The sequence below is a fragment of the Capra hircus genome, chromosome 19 (genome assembly GCF_001704415.2).
Source record: "Capra hircus breed San Clemente chromosome 19, ASM170441v1, whole genome shotgun sequence".
In the NCBI taxonomy this organism is placed as follows: domain Eukaryota; kingdom Metazoa; phylum Chordata; class Mammalia; order Artiodactyla; family Bovidae; genus Capra; species Capra hircus.
The window spans coordinates 33,129,243-33,149,205 of NC_030826.1; the positions used below are offsets into that span (position 1 = coordinate 33,129,243).

General features: G+C 43.0%; 1 protein-coding gene across 2 annotated transcripts in view; it reads right to left on the reverse strand.

Moving 5' to 3' along the window:
• Positions 1–19,963, reverse strand: part of TTC19 (tetratricopeptide repeat domain 19) — a 29,022-nt gene that overhangs the window by 4,647 nt on the left and 4,412 nt on the right. For both annotated transcript variants that reach the window (XM_018064719.1, XM_018064720.1), the window contains exon 7: positions 18,969–19,063. In XM_018064719.1, the coding sequence (XP_017920208.1) occupies positions 18,969–19,063 (95 nt within the window). The remainder of the gene's footprint in view (positions 1–18,968; positions 19,064–19,963) is intronic.

Here is a 19,963-nt window from a genome sequence, read left to right on the forward strand (position 1 = left end):
GCTTTTTAGAAGGAATTAACTGATGAGGTAAGTTTTACCTGTTAATATTTCATTAAGAAAATATATTTTAAATTCACAGTACATTCTAATCACAGTAACATAAAGTTTTTTAACACACAGCTCTAAATATAGGACCAAGGGAGAAATAAAGACTCCGTAGTGAGACCATCAGCACACTGCTAAGTTCATACCTTAGTAAAATACCAGAGTTCCTTTCTCTAATAACAATTAAAGCATGCTTCTTTGAAATACCAATATAAACAAACACCACTAGAAGTCACACACCAAAGAAACCTACTGACAGCAGAGAAACCACTGCCCCCAAAGGGCTATTCGAATCCGAGGGGAGGGAAGTGTATTTATCTCCTCAGACTTTAATTGTAAGTAATTCTTTATCACAAATCATTCCTAGGAGAAAAAGATGAGGTAACCTAAAATCAGTCTATGAAAAAGATTCACCACAGAAATCTTTAGTCAAAATACAAGCAACCTGAATTTTCAAATGCACCAAGCAGCTTTTATTCCAGGAATGCTGAGAATGACTCAGTGTACTTACTATTTCTGTGCACCAAATCAGGCTTGCATAAATGCAGAGTCTCCATCAGTGAGAAGAGCATCTTTGATTTGGAAGAACTCGAGCACAGGTACCCAGCTATAATAATCTGGGAGAGGCTACAGGGTCTTTGAAGCTAAAGGCATTTGCTGCTTATGCTCCAAGAACGTCCTTGACCTGCCAGGCTGCATCTCATCACCTAATTACCTTGGTGCTTTCCAAGACCACTAACGGTGCCAGTGGAAGGAGTTTTGGTTCCAGTAATATGACAGATAATCTGAAAACCCTTCTGCTTCAAGTATTAGATAAATCATAACATACCTTTTTACCTGCACAGCTGAGCTCCTGAGAGAGGGAAATCCTGAGGGCCAGCAATTACAAAGGAGCTAAAATCCAAAGGGAGAGCATGAAGCAGGGCCCAGTTCTCGCTGGTTGTGTGGTGGCCTGAGTGTCTCTGAATCCAGAATTGGGTTCTTCATCTCACACAGGACACAGAAGTAGATCTGAACTCCCTATAAAGCCAGGATGACCCCAGAGGCTACAGGGGGACAGGGACCACATGGAAACCCATCACAGACACCCCCACCCCACTATGCTCCATTTGATGACTAAATCCGAGCCATCCCTTCCAGCTTGGACCTGAGAGCCTGGAAGAACAAAGCCAGGCCAGAGACTCATTTCCCAAAGCCACTGAAGAGTCTGTAACCCCGAGTATGTAAGCATGGAAACAGCTCACGTGGGAATCAAAGGATGGTTAGAGGAGGCTTCCCCTGAAGATAACTGAGTGACCCCCACTGGAACTCTTCCTCAGAGGTCAGGGGCTCCACATACAAGCCCTGCGCTGGCCCCTCTAGTCCTCATCCCTCAGCTTACACCCCCATTCTTCAGCCATCTTCACATATGCAACCACTTCAGTGGGTGTTTGCTGTGTTTTTCCTCCACTAGAAACTGAATGAACGAAAGAGAAAAAAGAAGGTATGAACTATACACGGGAGGCACGGTAACACCAAACATTAATTTTACCCACGGAACTCACAGGAGCAGGACGTGAATCTCGGGAAGCTCAACACAGAGGTGTCATTACACACCAGCGAGAAAGGGACTCACTAAAAAAACAGCCCTGAGTTAAAACCCAGTCTGGGGGAGGAAAACATAACAGCCATTACCTCACACCACAGTAAAGACAAATTCCAGGCAACCAAAGACTCAGTGGAAAAGAACCAAGTACTTATTTACTTGTGGATTATTAGCATGTTAATTGGTTTCCTCTGGATTGTTGTTGATTCCTGGTTATATGGAGTATCAAAGAATTATTAAGCTCCATTAGGAAAAGAGAAAAAGAAAAATAGCAAAATTTATCTCTGAGGTCCGTACACACGACCCCATCATGACAAACTGGTATTCTCTAATTTTTCAATCGCTTTGCGGGTATCTGGACACCTAACCACTGTCAAAGATGATGTGTGGAGATCATGGTTTCCAAACAGTGTCACTTTTGGCTATTGATATTTTGACAGATAATTTCTGTGAATTACAGTGTTTAACTTAGATTTAGTTAGATACCCATTAGATGTCCACCTCCCCTCCAACCCCAGCTATAACAACCAAAGAATCACCAGAAGGTGCCAGGTGGAAGCCAAATCTTTAGAAGAGACTGTTTTTCTGACCTTAGAAAGTGGAGGATTTTATTAAACAAGACTCAGAAAGCACAAGCCATAAAAGAAAATACCAAAAGATTCTCCAATCTGTCAAATGCCCTAAAGTGAAAAGACAAGACCACCAAGAGAGAATGTAACCAACAAAACAGATGCTCCAAAAAAAAAAAAGGATGCTTAAATATATTAAGAATTATATACAAATCACTGAGGAAGAAAAGAAAAACACGCTTCAAAGAATAAGGGAAAATTTTAAATGAAATACAGTGCAATAAGAATGCCAACACATTGCCGATGAAAACACAAAGTGGTAAAAGCACACTGCTCAGCATTTGGTAATGTCTAGTGTGTGCAGGCCGGCAGTCCCACTCCTCAGTACGCCCCTGGGGAACAGCTGGGCATGTGCGCAGAGACACAGGTCCCAGCATTACTCCCACAGCAGGAGAGGCAGGACCTCCATGTCCACCGATGGGCCAAGTGAGCACGTGCCCACAGCGGAGTATCAGGGCCTCCACTAGCCTGCATCTCTCCTCTAGAGGATGGAAAAAAGGCGAACCCCCCCGCCACCCCGACCCAGGAACAATCACAGGAAGTCACCTCTTCCGAACAGACATGCAGCGTGACAAGCAAATAGGGCCTTTGTGCGAAAAATAACATATTTTAAGTACCAACGTGGATAAAGCTCAGCAATATGATGAGTGAAGAAATAAACTGCAGAAACAATTATACAGTAATACACTGTTCATATAAAGTTTAAGAACATTTTAGTCCCATAGTTTACTGATGTATTCAAGTATAATAAACAGGCAGAAGAATCATAAACACCAAAACCAAATTCAGGATTACAGTTACGTCAAGGAGAAGTACCCAAGGGGTTTAAATTCCCCCTGGCCCCCCAGACCATCATCTGAAGCACATGTAAGTAAAATACTGGCTTAGCTGAAAAGTCTGTTCAGGCTTTTCTGTAAGATGGGATGAAAAACCCGAATGAACAGTACCTAAGACTTGCCAAAGCTAAGGGGAAAGCATACAGGTATCTATTAAAGTTTCTGCTATTTTTGCTTAAAATCTTTAAAAAGAAGAAAAGTACAGTACTTACTTTTCTGGATAACTCAGTAATACAGAATACACAGTGGATACGAGGAGACAATATATTTATATACTATAGAACAGAGAAAAGAGGTAGGCCGGGACTATACTGGTGGTCCAGAGGATAGGAATCCACCTGCTGATGCAAGGGACCCGAGTTCCATCCCTGGTCTGGGAACTAAGATCCCACATGCCTCGGGGCAACTTGGAGCCCATGTACAAGAGAGGCCTGAGCACCGCAACTACTGAGTAGCCCCTGCCCACAGCAACTAGATCGAGCCCACAAGCAGCAATGAGGCCCAGCACGTCCCAAAAAACCCAAATAGGTTCACCAAAGACCAGGCAGAATTCAGAGAGACCAACCCCTAACCTTATTATGCTGAAGAGTTTCCAATGCCTACAAAGTAACCAGGCAGGAGAAAACAGGTTATTTACAAAAGAAGGTGAATAAGTTGGCTTCCGCATTCTCTGCAGAAAAATCCCACCAGATGCAAAATTCCAGATCGCAGAGAACTAGGGAAAAGTAGCAGATTTATTACACTGTAGTCATCTGGTCTTACACAGGAAACCGAAAATAAGAATTTTTTTTCTGAGTCAAATACATCTTGAAGAAATTTTAGGTTGCTCTTAACAGAACTAAGAACCATATTATGTGCCTTCCTTCCAAAATATAAAAGGAGGTTTAGTGAGGAAAACAACCCTTTAAGAGGGACTTGAAAACACAAGAAATAACAAAAATGGAAAGCTTTTAACGCAAAAATTTAGACCAAATATCACTTTCAATTCTAGATTTAAGTAGGTTTTATTATCACAAGGCAACAATACTCAGATTAGGTTGAAAAAAAAAAAATCCAAACACAGACTTCTACAAAAGACATACTGAGGGAAGCCCTGGTGGTTAAAAATTGAGCTACCAATTCAGGGAACACAGGTTCGATCCCTGGTCCAGAAAGATCCCACATGCCACAGGCAACTAAGTCCATGGGTCACAACCACTGAGCCCTTGCTCTAAAGCCCACAAGTTGCAACTACTGACCCCTCGCACCTAGAGCCAGTGCTCCACACGAGAAGCCACCACAGTGAGATGTCCACGTACCGAAAGAGTAGCCTCCCAGCTAGAGAAATGCCCTTGCAGCAAGGAAGGCCCAGCGCAGCCTCAAAACCCCAAACATACTGAAAACAAAATCACTCAAATCTTAAGAGTAAGATATAGTCAACAATGTGAAACTAAAATTTGTGACAAATACCTTACATAGGACAAAAAAGAATCACTTTTCTGATGAAAGGATAATTCATAATGAAGCTGTGTGTGTGTGTGGGGGCGGTGTATAAAATCTGGGACTCTAAACAGCATATAAAGAAAAAAATCACAAAAACATAAATATTGTCTACAACTACACAATGTCAGCAAGGGTACAGAAACCTGAACAACACTATAAACCAACTAAACCCGACACACATCTACAGAGTGCACCTCCCCTCAAACGCACACGCAACACCCCCAGATAAATCATGTTGTTGTTGTTTAGCTGCTCAGTCGTGTCCGACTCTTTGCAGCCCTGTGGACTCTTCTGTCCATGGGACTCTCCAGGTAAGAATACTGGAGTGGATTGCCATTCCCTTCTCCAAGGGATCTTCCCAACCCACGAATCAACGAACTCTTGTCTTCCATGTCTCCTGCATTAGCAGGATTCTTTACCACTGAGCCACCAGGGAAGCCTGGATAAACCATGTACCAGGCCATGAAACAAATCTCGATAAAATGTAAAAGGACTGAAATCATACAAAGCACGTTTTCTGATCACAATGGAACAAACCTAAAAATCAACAAAAGGAAATTTCGGACATTCACAAATACATGTAGATTAATCAACACTCTCCAAAACATCCAAGAGATCTCAGAAGAAATCACAAGAAAAGTTAGAAAGTATTTTGAGATACATGAAAATAAAAACACATCACACCAAAATTCATGGGATGCAGCTAACATAATAGAGGAACATTTTGAGTTGTAAATGGCTATTAAAAAAGAAAGGTCTCGGGAAGCAGACTCAAGAGCGTGTGTGTGTATATGTGTATATATATATGTATATATATGTGTGTGTATATATGTATGTATATGTGTATATATATGTATATATGTGTGTGTATATATATGTGTATATATATGTATATATGATTGATTAGCATTTATGTACAGCAGAAACCACATTATAGAGCAATTATCCTACAATTAAAAAAAAATCTTAAATCAACAACCTAATCCTCTACCTAAGAAACCAGAAAAAGAGCAAAATAAACCCATGGCAAGCAGAAAAGATTAGAGTGGAAACAAATGAGGTAAAAAACAAACAAAATTAGAGAGAAAAATGAAACCAAAAGTTGGCTCTTTGACAAGGTCAACAAAACTGACAAAAACTAAAAAGAAACACATATAAAATAGGAAAGTCCTTCGTAACTCAGAGGGGTAAACATAACACAGAAGAGCTAAACCACTTAATTGACAGGTGAACAAACTCTCTGATAGCCCCTGTGAGCCCGGGCCACAGTGCTAGAGCATCTCACCCTCCACAACAACTCCACGAGGAAGGCTCTCCCGTCATTTCTATGGGCAAGGTCCCACTGCTGTTCTAAGTGGAGAAGCCAGAATTCCAACCCGGCTCAATTCGAAGCATTCATGAAACCAAATGCCACTAGAAATACTCCAACTTTCCAGAAATGTTTTACTTAAAATATGAAAATCTGGGGAAGGAATATGATCTTGAATACATAACAGAATATTGTTAAGCTATGCTTTATAAATATAATTCCTAAGAAAATTTCTTCCAGGAAAATACAGAAAAAAAAATTATAAAATTCCTTCATCCATGCCTTCACTTACTCAACAGATATTTATTTATGTTATTGATACTGTCCCTGGTACTGAAAGCAACTCAAGAAAATAGAATCACCTTAAATGCGTACGGAACCAAGGAAGGAAGAAAAAAGGGTGTGAGAAAATAACTAAAGGAGATCTGACTCAGATGGTTTCACAGATCCTACAACTTCCAAGGACTAGGTCACTCCGTGTAATGCCGCATACCTATTCCAGGAAACACAGAGAACATGCCAACTCATTTTATTACATTAATACAATCCTGTGATGACAAGCTCAGGAAATCAACTATGGATCTCACATGAGAAAACAAATGCAAATGTCTAAATAAAATATCAGCATTAAATATTACGCAGCAGTACTAGCAAGCATGATACAGGACATCTACTCATGCAGTTTGACACCAAATTAGGCTGAAGACAAAACTGTCCAGCACTGCTGTTGCTTAACACTCCGAGACTATGGCCAATGAACTAAATTTAACAAGGCGGGGAGTAAGGACACAGGAGAAGAACTATGACTTCCCAAGTAGTTAATTCTGTATCTGGAAATAGTGTGAATATCAACTGAAACCAAACAGTTTAGTAAGGTGTCCACCGAGAATCAGATGTGACAGAACAGCATCCCATCTGTGCAGAAAGCAGCCCACAGCCCTGAGTGGGAGGACGCACCCAGAGTGACTTCTGCCAGCAGGGATGCCCTTCATTCGTGTCAGGAGCCCCTCTCTCACATCATTCAAGAAGAGGGATTCTGAACACTGTCAGGAATGGATCCTGGCCAGTTTTAAGCAATCATGGTAACCCCTTTGGTTTGCCAAGTACTGGGTTAGAAATGCCATATGACCCACCCCAGCCAAAAGGAGTAAGGGCAAATCCCCAGGGGTAGGGAAAGATTCCAGCAGAGACAACCTGCCCTCTAAGAGAAACATCCGAGGAGTCTCCCTTTTCCTCTGGACGGTGCTGTTTCTGGGCGAGATTCCTGGGACCTGACAGTCACTTTTCACCTGCAAGGGAAGCGCGAGGAGAAAGCCAGCACACTGAGAATGTCAGCGAGGGGAGTGGGAAGAGCACCCTTGGCTGAACTGCCAGGCACATAATAGTGTCCTCACTATTTAACTCAATTTAGTTGAATTTTTTTTGCTGTTAGCAGTCAAACGTTAACTTATTCAGATGGCAATCTCCCCAAACTAATATCTTAAAATTCAGTCTAAAAGCACTTTGGGAACCTGACAAAATGATCTAAAATTCATGTGAAAATTAAGGGAAAAACCAAACGGGAGGCCTTCCCCTGCGGTTCAGTGGTTGAGAGTCCGTCTGCCAACGTGGGTGACACGGGTTCGATCCCTGGTCCGGGAGGCTCCCGCATGCTGTAAAGCAACTAAGCTCATTCACCACAACTACTACGCCTGTGCTTCAGTGCCCAGGAGCCGCAACTATTGCGCCCACGTGCCTAGAGCCGAGCTCCCCAACAAGAGAAGCCACTGCAATGAGAAGTCTGTGGACTGCAACAAAGAGTAGCTAGCGTCCACTCGCCGAAACTAGAGAAAAGCCTGCGCGGCAACAAAGAACCAGCAGGGACAAAAATAAATGAAATTATTTTTAAAAGGATAAGGCTTAACACTTTCTGAGTATCTAGTATGCATTAGTACATGCTGTCCTAAGTGCTTTACGTGTATGAACTCGTTTAATTCTTTTAACAGTCCCAAGAGAAAGTATTACTCTTAATCCCATTCTGAGGATTAAAAATAGAGATTTGACCAAAGTCACAAGGGAAATACATTAACAGAATCAGAAAATGTAAATTAATACAGTCCTTTCTAAAGCAATCGCGCAGTATTCATCAACAACCTTGAGATGTGCTGACTGACCTGCAATGTCAGTGCAAAATCCACCCCGAGGAGTCAGCTCTGAACACTGCCTTACGTTCACTAGCAGAAGGCCGGGCCACCCCGCCTGGACTGGATCCACACGGTTATACTCCACTGCCTCCACTCACACATGAGAGCCCCAGAAGAGACTGAGAGGAAGGGGATCTGGAGCAAAGCAAGCAGCCCAGTTAGAAGGATTTGCCATATTTATAAAAAACAGGTGACGGAGGTGGGAGGGAGGCAGGGGGGCGGGGGACATGTGTACACCTGTGGCTGATCCATGAGGATGGACGGCAGAAACCAGCACAATACTGTAATTTCTTTCCAATTAAAAATCAAGAACAAAAACATAGCAAATCCAGTCACCTACTGGCTTTGGAGGAAAACAAAAGTTGTACACAGAAGAAACTATAATTTATAGCCCTGTTACTTGGCTCAGCAGTTAACGCGATTATGCTGTATTCATAATGTGCACATCTCAAATCTGTGATAAACCCTCACTTCCAAGCCACTAGATTCTAAAACTAAATTAAAAAATAATAATTTTATGCTATTTAGAAATATCGGAAGAAATTGGTTAAGAGTTGAAAATGACTAGGAACAAGTGGGGTAAAGAAAATGATGTTTTTTTTATTTTGAAATTGCTGTTTTAAAATTAAGTTGTAATATTCTTTGACTTTTTATATTATTCAGGTAATATTAGAAAGTAATTTTTAAAAGAAAAATATCCAGAAAAGCACAAATAAAATATAAATCCCCCATAAAGCCTATCAGCCAGAGATAGATAGATTTTGCTATCATTTCAGCCTGTGTTCTATACTTACATTTAATCTCTATATTGTAAAAAATTAGACTGCTCCTAACTAGATTGTTTTCACTTAATTTGTTAGAGCATTTCCTCAGTAATCAGAAACCAAGTTTTGATCTGAAGCAGTATACTCCTGGGATGAAGTTAGTTATGTCAACTGAAAGCACATGAATTTGATAATGGATTTGCTTTGTTTAAAACTGAGGGAATATATTTCCTGAGAAAAAGATAAATCACATTTGTAAGAGAAATTAATTTGCTCTTACAAGACTCCTTTCAACTAGAAAAAAGGTGCTTCCCCATATACTACAATTTAAAAAAAAATAAATCAGGTTACAAAGTACAGTGTGATCCCTAACTTGCTTGCTAAAATGTAAACGGCAGTGGGCAAAACCAACCTAGAAAAACACACCAAAAAATAAATAAGAATTCTTGGTATGATTATAAATGATCTTTATTTTCTTCTTAATGCTGTTTGAAATTTTATTCTGTGAGATGAAAATACCTCCTTTCGTATCAATAACCAAGAAATGTCATAGCCATCAGCGATTTCTAGCCTCTGAATGTGAATGAGGGCTCCCCAAACCTCACACGCTGCCGCCTCCCCACCGTGACTGCTGGGGGGAGGGGGTGATGCAAAGAAACAGGCAGCTGAGGTGCATATGAAAGGGATGAATTCAGTAAGCCCAGAGGTTTCCATTTTTCCATGCTAAATTTTGCATGCTAAATTCTGTGGGGATGAGAAGACACCTGGAAATACCCACCCAGGGTCTAGATACTGGGTGGAGCTTGGTTGGAAGATCCTGAAAGAATTCCCACCCAGGAGAAAGGCACAGGTGGGGGCAGGCTCAGTTTTTACCAAGAAATACCCAGGGTTTGGCTGAAAGACACCGAGGTGCCTCAACTGTAGAAAGACATAAGGAACGGAGCTCAGACTTGCAAGTACCTAGTTAACTGGACAAATTAAAGTCCATCCTAAATATCAAAAAGTGAAAGTCACTCAGTTGGGTCCGACTCTTTGTGACTCCATAGACTATACAGTCCATGGAATTCTTCAGGCCAGAATACTGGAGTGGATAGCTTTTGCCTTCTCCAGGGGATCTTCCCAACCCAGGGCTCTCACACTGCAGGCGGTTTCTTCACCAGCTGAGCCACTGAGGGGGCTCTTTAATACGCATGCAGTTAAAAATTAAAAGCTGGCTTCACACACACAAATCACAATCTGGCAACCAACTCCGCAGGCCAACCATGCTTCTCTTATAGACAGGCCAGACAGCGTGTCAGTCGCTCAGTCATGTTGGAAACTTTGTGACCCCATGGACTATGGCCTGCCAGGCTCCTCTGTCCATGGGGATTCTCTAGGCAAGATTACTGGAGTGGGTAGCCTATTCCTTCTCCAGGGGATCTTCCTGACTTAGGAATTGAACCAGGGTCTCCTGTATTGCGGGCTTCCCTGATGGCTCGGTTGGTAAAAAATCAAGCTGCAATGTGGCAGACATGGGGTCTTAAAGAGCTGGACAAAACTAAGCGACTTTCACTCTCACTTTCATTTTCCTGCATTGCAGATGGATTCTTACCAGCTGAGCTACCAGGGAAGCCCTACAAATGCTAATAAAAGCGATTAAGAATATCAACAAAAAAACAGGAGGGTTGTGGGGAGGTCTTATGACCAACCTAGATAGTATATTAAAAAGCAGAGACATTACTTTGCCAACAAAGGTCCGTCTAGTCAAGGCTATGGTTTTTCCAATGGTCATGTATGGATGTGAGAGTTGGACCGTGAAGAAAGCTGAGCACCGAAGAATTGATGGTTTTGAACTGTGGTGTTGGAGAAGACTCTTGAGAGTCCCTTGGACTGCAAGGAGATCCAACCAGTCCCTTCTAAAGGACATCAGTCCTGGGTGTTCTTTGGAAGGAATGATGCTAAAGCTGAAACTCCAGTACCTTGGCCACCTCATGCGAAGAGTTGACTCATTGGAAAAGACTCTGATGCTGGGAGGGATTGGGGGCAGGAGGAGAGGACAACATAAGCTGAGATGGCTGGATGGCATCACGGACTCGATGGACGTGACTTTGAGTGGACTCCAGGAGTTGGTGATGGACAGGGAGGCCTGGAGTGCTGCAGTTCATAGGGTCGCAAAGAGTCGGACACGACTGAGAGACTGAACTGAACTGAAGTAGGGGGAGGTCTAGTTATTATTTCGATGAGGTAAAAAAAAATTCTTTTTTAAAAGGAGTTATGTCAAATGAATAAAAAGTTCTTTGGATGGTTATTTAAAATGGGATAAATAAAACAGACATATATGCCTTTTACATTAAAGTAGGTAAAATAGACAGGGAATAGAAGGAAAAAGCCTTCTAAACTCTCCCCTAAGACAAAAACTTGTTGATTAGATACTGATGAAAACTTAAGTTAAAGGTATAGAAGCTGGCGCAATTTAGATAAATATCAGTTCAGTTCAGTCGCTCAGTCGTGTCCAACTCTTTGCGACCCCATGGACTGCAACACACCAGGCCTCCCTGTCCATCACCAACTCCCAAAGCTTGCTCAAACTCAAGTCCATAGAGTCGATGAAAATGTATGTAGTACTAGTGAAAGTCACTCAGTCGTGCCTGACTCTTAGAAAACAAGGACTGTAGCCCGCCAGGTTCCTCTGTCCATGGGATTCTCCAGGCAAGAATACTGGAGTAGGTTGCCATTTCCTTCTCCAGGGAATCTTCCCAACCCAGGGATCAAATCCCAGGTCTCCTGCATTGCAGGCAGATTCTTTACCAGCTGAGCTAGGAGGGAAGCCCCCCAAAATGTATGTAAGTTGGTATATTTCAATGGGCTTTATATAAGGTAGTCAAAGCTCTTATTTAATTACACTGTGGGATAAACAGGGCATATAGATTGCCCAAGGAAAATATTAACTAAACGTACTGAGAAAACTAATAGTTACCTGAGTGATACAAAATAAGTAAACTGGGAACTAACATGCAAGGTTTAATTTTTTTTAAGTGATTTTCCTTTGATTTAATTTATAAACTCAGAAAGGTCTTTGCTAAATGCCTTATAACATAGAACTTCGTAAATTACATTTCAGTTTGATAAAAATCCTGCCACTGATTTTAGTAACTTCAGGCGACAAAACCATCTTTTAAAATAACTAATCAATTGCCTTTTGTCTTGCAAATGTCTAAACCAGAATATAAATACAGGCCTCAAGGAGCTGAGACTAAGCCCAATTAAGCAGGCACGACTGGGAAATAAAGAAAAAAAAAGTGGCAGTTTTAAATCTAAATTTCTGAGAATGTTCCCTCAGCAAAATCTTACAGAGAGTATGACTTAATCATGTAAACAAGCAACTTTAAGGCATTCCAACTGTTTGTTAACCAGTAAGTTTATACTGTAATACCTGGTAAAGCCATGAGATCTCTATAGTTTATGTCTGTATACACACAGATGATGCCTCTACTTCTAAAAGGTATTATTAGAACAGGATTTATAAGGAGTGGTACTTAATTTTAATAAAAAGTGCCTACATTTAAAGAAAACTGGCCAAGACGATTTTCAGGTTCACATGAACTGGGAAATATTCAGTATTAAGTTGACATCTGAGACTAATGTTAAGTTTGTGGATCTAAATTAATAAAGACGTCATTAAGAATCATCATTAAGAAGAAGTGGCAAGAACATACAGAAGAAACTGCACAGAAAAGGTCTTAAAGACCCGGATAACCACGATGGTGTGATCACTCACCTAGAGTCAGACATCCTGGAATGCAAGTGGGCGTTAGGAAGCATCCCTATGAACAAAGATACTGGAGGTGATAGAATTTCAGCTGAGCTATTTCAAATCCTAAAAAATGATGATGCTATCAAAGTGCTACGCTCAACATGCCAGCAAACTTGGAAAACTCAGCAGTGCCAACAGGACTGGAAAAGGTCAGGTTTCATTCAAATCCCAGAAAGGGGCAATGCCAAAGAGTGTTCAAACTACTACACAACTGCAGTCATTTCATATGCTAGCATTTTTAGTAACACTAAAAATTCTCCAAGCTAGGCTTCAACAGTACTTGAACCGAAAATTTCCAGTTGTACAAACTGGATTTAGAAAAGCAGAGGAACCAGAGATCAAATTGCCAACATCCGCTGGATCATCGAAAAAGCAAGAGAGTTCCAGAAAAACATCTATTTCTGCTTTACTGACTATGCCAAAGCCTTTGACTGTGTGGATCACAATAAACTGTGGAAAATTCTGAAAGAGATGGGAATACCATACCACCTGACTGGCCTCTTGAGAAACCTATATGCAGGTCAGGAAGCAACAGTTAGAACTGGACATGGAACAACAGACTGGTTCCAAATAGGAAAAGGAGTACGCTAAAGCTGTATATTGTCACCCTGCTTATTTAACTTCTATGCAGAGTACATCATGAGAAATGCTGGGCTGGAAGAAGCCCAAGCTGGAATCAAGATTACTGCGAGAAATTTCAATAACCTCAGATATGCAGATGACACCACCCTTATGGCAGAAAGTGAAGAGGAACTAAAAAGCCTCTTGATGAAAGTGAAAGAGAGTGAAAAAGTTGGCTTAAAGCTCAACATTCAGAAAACTAAGATCATGGCATCTGGTCCCATCACTTCATGGCAAACAGATGTGGGAACAGTGTCAGACTTTATTTTGGGGGGCTCCAAAATCACTGCAGATGGTGAGTGCAGCCATGAAATTAAAAGACGCTTACTCCTTGGAAGGAAAGTTATGACCAACCTAGACAGCATATTAAAAAGCAGAGACATTACTTTGCCAACAAAGGTCCGTCTAGTCAAGGCTATGGTTTTTCCAGTGGTCATGTACGAATGTGAGAGTTGGACTGTGAAGAAAGCTGAGCACCGAAAAATTGATGCTTTTGAGCTGTGGGGTTGGAGAAGACTCTTGAGTGTCCCTTGGACTGCAAGGAGATCCAATCAGTGCATTCTAAAGGAGATCAGTCCTCAGTGTTCTTTGGAAGGAATGATGCTAAAGGTGAAACTCCAGTACTTTGGCCACCTCATGCGAAGAGTTGACTCATTGGAAAAGACTCTGATGCTGGGAGGGATTGGGGGCAGGAGGAGAAGGGGACGACAGAGGCTGAGATGGCTGGATGGCATCACCGACTCGATGGATGTGAGTTTGAGTGAACTCCAGGAGTTGGTGGTGGACAGGGAGGCCTGGCGTGCTGCAATTCATGGGGTCGCAGAGTCAGACACGACTGAGCGACTGAACTGAACTGATGCAGAGTACATCATGTGAAATGCCAGCTGATGAAGCACAAGCTGGAATCAACACTGCACGGAGAAATATCAATAACCTCAGATATGTAGATGACACCCTAATGGCAGAAAAGGAAGAGAACTAAAGAACCTCTTGACGAAGGTGGAAGAGGAGAGTGAAAAAGTTGGCTTAAAACTCAACATTCAAAAAACGATGATCATGGCGTCTGGTCCCATCACTTCATGGCAAATAGATGGGGGGAAAAAAATGGAAACACTGACAGACTTTATCTTCTTGGGCTCCAAAATCACTGTGATGGTGTCTGCAGCCATGAAATGAAAAGACATTTGCTCCTTGGAAGAAAAGCTATGATGAACCTAGTGTATTAAAAAGCAAAGACATCAACTATGGTGACAAAGATCCACGTAGTCATAGCTATGGTTTTGCCAGTAGTCATGTATGGATGTTGAGAGTTGGACCATAAAGAAGGCCGAGTGTTGAAGAATTGATGCTTTTCAACTATGGTGCTGGACAAGACTTTTGAGAGTCCCATGGACAGCAAGGAGATGAAACCATCACTCCTAGAGGAAATCAACCCTGAATATTCACTGGAAGGACTGATGCTGAAGCTCCAATACTTTGGCCACCTGATGCAAAGAGCTGACTCACTGGAGGAAAACGGGGCAACAGTGGATGAGATCGTTGGATCGCATCACTGACTCAATGGACATGAGTCTGAGCAAACTCCAGGTGACAGTGAAGGACAGGGAAGACTGGAGCACTGCAGCCCATGGGGACACAGAGTTGGACACAGCTGAGAGACTGGAGAACAAGAGAGTCATCTAAATTAAGTACAATCTTTTATTGTATTTAGGTTTAATAAATGAGACCTCACTAATCTCTTGCAAGAAAATAACTGGACATGATGAAACTTCAAGGTAAATGAGATAAAAATTTTGGGACAAAAGCTTTAAAGTATTATTTTAGAAATGTCTACTTAACTTGATCTTTCGAGATGTTTGGTAACTTAAGATTCTAAAATTTAGGCTACGTGATGAAAGTTTACCTAAAAGATACTAAGGTACTAAGTCATCAATTACTAAAAAAAAAAGAATTAAAAGTATAGAAAATATTAATGAAAATGTTTGGTATCACCTAAGATGTTCTTTTATAAGAAAACAGGGTGTCAGATGGTAAATAATCTGCCTGCAATGCAAGAGAGCTGGGTTCCATCCCTGGGTTGGGACGACCACCTAGAGAAGGAAATGGCAACCCACTCCAATATTCTTGCCTGGAGAATTCCACCGACAGAGGAGCCTGGTGGGCTACAGTCCATGGAGTTGCAAAGAGTCAGACACGACTGAGGAACCAACACACACATCAAGAAAAGAAATGTTTTAAAAAATTATCACTGATGTTTAAGCTCACCAATTTATAAAATGCCAATGTAAAGATAGAACCTAATTGTTTACTTCTTAGTTTCACTAAAATTAATATTTTAAGAGTTGAGGATTCTAATTTAAACATGTAATTAAAGCTATGAGAAACAATATAGTAACTTTTCAAAATACAGTAAGAGATACAATGAATGTTTTCAGCAAAGATGATATGAGAAATGAAATTACATGTTGGTAAAAAATAAATGAGCTGGTTAATCTTATTTAGATGAAAAATGAAAGACAGGTTGGATACAAAAAGTGATGAGAGATTACAAGGAGGAACCCTGAGGAAAGTTTTATGCATAGTCACGATTAACTAAATTTAGACTGAGGTTAACTAAGTAAATGGACTGTTAAATGAGCTAATACAAGACTGGAAATTTTGTCTCCTCTAAGTGCTCCTTTTGATAACAGATTGTTTTATCAAACCTGCAGAGAAAGAGGATCAAAGACCAAATGGAGGCAGAAAGACTTCAGAGAGAAGAGCAGGGACAAGGCTGGAGAAGGCAATGCTCTTGGAGCCACTGACAGAGGAGCTGGGGCTGCAGGTGGAGGTGGGCCTGAGATGGCAGGTGGGCGGGAGCGCCTTCCCTAGGGAATGAGGGAACAGGCACCCCTGGGAGGAAATAACCACAGGCGCCTAGGCAAGAAGCACGGGGGCCTGGACCACAACAGGGCAGGAGGGCCAGACGGCTGTGACGTGGACATATTACCACGGCAGGCTCAGTACAGCTTGCTGGTGAGCTACAAGCAGGAAGGAAGAATCACAGATGGCGCCAAAGTGCCAGGTCAATGGTGGTGCCAGTTACAACACAGGCTGCCTGGTGAGAAGCAACTGTGAGGGGGGGAAATCAAGAGACCCATCCACAAGGGGTGGGGTGGGGGTGTGCAGTATACACGGAGGGAGTAAAAGGGACAAACTCTTTTGGTGTCAAATAAGCTACAATGATACAGGGCACAACACAGGGAATATAGCAAATATTCTACAGTAATATAAATGGAAGACAACCTTTAAAAACGGAATCACTGTACTGTCCACCTGTAACATATAACACACATCAACTACACTTCAGTAAGAAAAACTAGGTCAACACAGGAAAACAAAGAGACTCATGTGGAACTTATGAAGTGTAAGATGATCACAGGCATTCCGGTCAAGATGTCAGGTAGACAAGCTCCCTCACAGGCTGCGCTGAAGATGCAGAACCGGTACAGAAAGCACAGGCCTCACGGTTACCTCCCAGGTGCAGGGGCAGAGAGGGAAGTGGCCCAGACGGCACCGAGGCCCATGCGAGAGGTGACTCAGCGAGCGCGAGCCACCAGGGAGGTGGTCTTAAAGTCCAGCGAAGTGCTTCCCGCAGGAGATGGTGATCCCTGGGCTGAGCTGCCAGGGAGGAGAGCTGGTGACCTCGATGCGGGGAGCTTCAGCAGAGCTAATGGAGGAAAACTGAGTTTTGTTCCAGGGAAAACTGTAAGACAACGGAGGACAGACACCTCCCTGAAGCCACATGTACTGCCTTCAGGGATACCAGAGCTGTGCTCCACCTCCATCATTGTGCAAGCGCCCAGCAAAGAGGAAGTGTGAAATCAGAGCCACCGAAAGAATGTCAATCTGAAAATTCCCAGTATTTCAACCCATAGTAAGAAATCTGAATGCAAGGACTTCCCTGGCAGCCCAGTGGTTAAGAATCCACCTGCCAATGCAGGCAACACGGGTTTTATTCCTGGTCAGGGAACATGCCTCAGAGCAACTCCAGAGCCCATGCTCCGCAACGAGAACCCCCCCACAACAAGAAGCCCTGAGACAAAGAGTAGCACCCACTTGCCACAACCAGAGAAAAATAATTAAAAGGAATAAAAACCCAAATGCACATGAAAAGATGCTCAACATCCCTAATTACTAAGAGAAATGCAAATAAAAACTATAATGAAATAACACCTGACAGCAGTCAGAACAGCCATCAAAAAGCATATAAAGTCTAGAAAAGGTGGGGAGAAAAGAGAACCCGCCTACACTACTGTTGAGATGAAAACTGGTGCAACTACTATGGACTACAGTACGGAGGTTCCTCAGAAAACAAAACAGAGCTACCAATCCCACTCCTAGGCATAAACCCAGACAAAGCGTAATTCAAAACGACACACGCACTCTATGAACATACAGCGCAGCACTCTTCACAATAGCCAAGACAGGGAAGCAACCTGCCATCAACAGAGGACTGGGTAAAACACACGCGGCACCTATACACAATGCAATACCACTCAACCACAAAAAAGAACAAAATAACGCCGCCTGCAGCAACACGGACGCAACTAGAGGTTATCACACTAAGTGAAGTAAATCAGATGGAGAAAGACAAAAATCATGACATCACTTACATGCAGAATTTAAAATAATGGCACAGGGCTTCCCTGGTGGTCCGGTGGTTAAGAATCCACTAACCAGTGCAGGAGACACAGGCTCAGTTCCTGGTCCAGGAAGATTCTCCATGCCTCCGAGCAACTAAGCCCGTGCACAACCACTGAGCCCCAACTCCACAAGGAGCCACTGCAGAGAGAAGCCCACGAATCCCAACCAGCAAGTAGTCCCCACTCGCCCCAACTGGAAAAGGCCGCCCGCAGCAACGAAGACCCACTGCAGCCAAAAATACATAAAATAAAATTATAAAAAAATAAAGTACAGCACACATGAACTTATCTACAGAACAGAAGCAGACTCAAAGACAGAGAACAGACTTGTGGTTACCAAAGGCGAGGGGGAGGACTGGGAATGTGGGGTTTTAGATGCAAACTGCTACATTTAGAATGGAGAAACAAGAAGGTCCTACCATACAGCACGGGGAACTATACTCAATATCCTATGATAAACCATAACGGAAAAGAATATTTTAAACAGAAGGTATGCATGTGTAAAACTGAATCACTCTGCTATACAGCAAAGACTGGCACCACATTGTAAACCAACTACTTCAATTAAAAAAAAGACACCAGAATGGCTGAGAGCCAGAGCCCCCTGCCCATCCCACAACATGACGTCACACCTTCCCTCCACGACGGGGGACGGACAGACTCTGCACTGCTCTCTCACACCCTCGTGGACACCGGGAGCTAAGTGACTTAATATGTACTGTGACCGCGGCTGAACCAAGAGACCAGAGAAAATAGGTCCCTTCTCCCCCCAAGTTTTCCAGAGATTCTATATGTCAATGACATACTAAGAACACGTCACCATGGGGTTAAAAACAAAACAAAGCAAACCGGTGATCAAGTCATTTAAAGAAAATCTTACTCCAAACCCACTGAGACCTTAGAAACAGCCACAGTTAACAGAACGAGTAACTTCCCCTTCCCTGACTGACAGACACACTTCTGTGTCCTGTACTGCAGCCTGACAGCCAAGCCCTCGGCAGCAAAGACAGGCCAAAAAAATAGCCAGGTTTCCTACCTGACAGAATGTCTTCCGATAATTCCCTTTCTCGTTCAATTTTCTCCTCAAGAGTTGAAATACAGAATTCATAGCCAGCAAGAGCCAGTTCCTGTCTGTAAAGCAAAGAGGATCAATCAGCTGTCCTGTCTTCCACCTCGGGTTTGCATCATCTAGTGTTAAGATGGATGGGAACTCTGTTTCAAGTCCCTAAGGGGTGTCAACCTCTCCTCTGTCAGAAATTTGTTTTTTTGTCATCTCGGGGCACTGCTGGGGTTTCAGTTCAACACAACCAGTGCTTCCTCCTCACCACTGGCAGAGCCGAGGGGCCAGCTCCAGCGCCAACGGAGGCCTGGGCTCACAGCAGAACTCTGCCTGCCGACCTCGTCCATTTCCGGGGGATGTAGCACTCCCCACTTCTCTCAAGCTGCAGGGCTCCAGCACAAGTTTCCTTTATAGAAATGGAAGCCCCAACCAGGGCGTTAAAAGGCATTTGGCCCCAGTCCGGGGACCCTCAGTCACCAGTGAGGACGCCCAAGCGGCCAGCAGGCCGACTCTGGACAAAAAGAGGGTTGCCTGCTGGAATCTGAGACACAGGGAGCACCACAGAACATCCATCCATCCTGGTCTTTGCTCCTCCACTCTGACTCTCAGCTCCTCACTGGAAGCGGCACTAAACAAGCTTACCTCTCCTCCGGCCTTGGCCAGACGACCCTACGCTACTCCGTTCTCAGAAGAGGAGCAGCTTTCCCCCGAGCCAAACCTTGGCAGCAGCAGGGACCTCATGCAAGCAGGGTGTGGAGCAGGGGAGGCTGCCCACAAGACGTTCTTAGTCATCAAGAGAGAACACTTCTGAGCAGGGTAACTTATGGGCTAATTACTGTGGGTACCGCACAGCTTTCACCTCTTGAGAGACCGTGGGCGTGTCTCACTGTCCAGTGTTACCATCCCTGGGCTTCCCCTTAACCCAGGGGTCCACATCCACCAATATCTGGTCCTGTCTGTAACTCATCCAG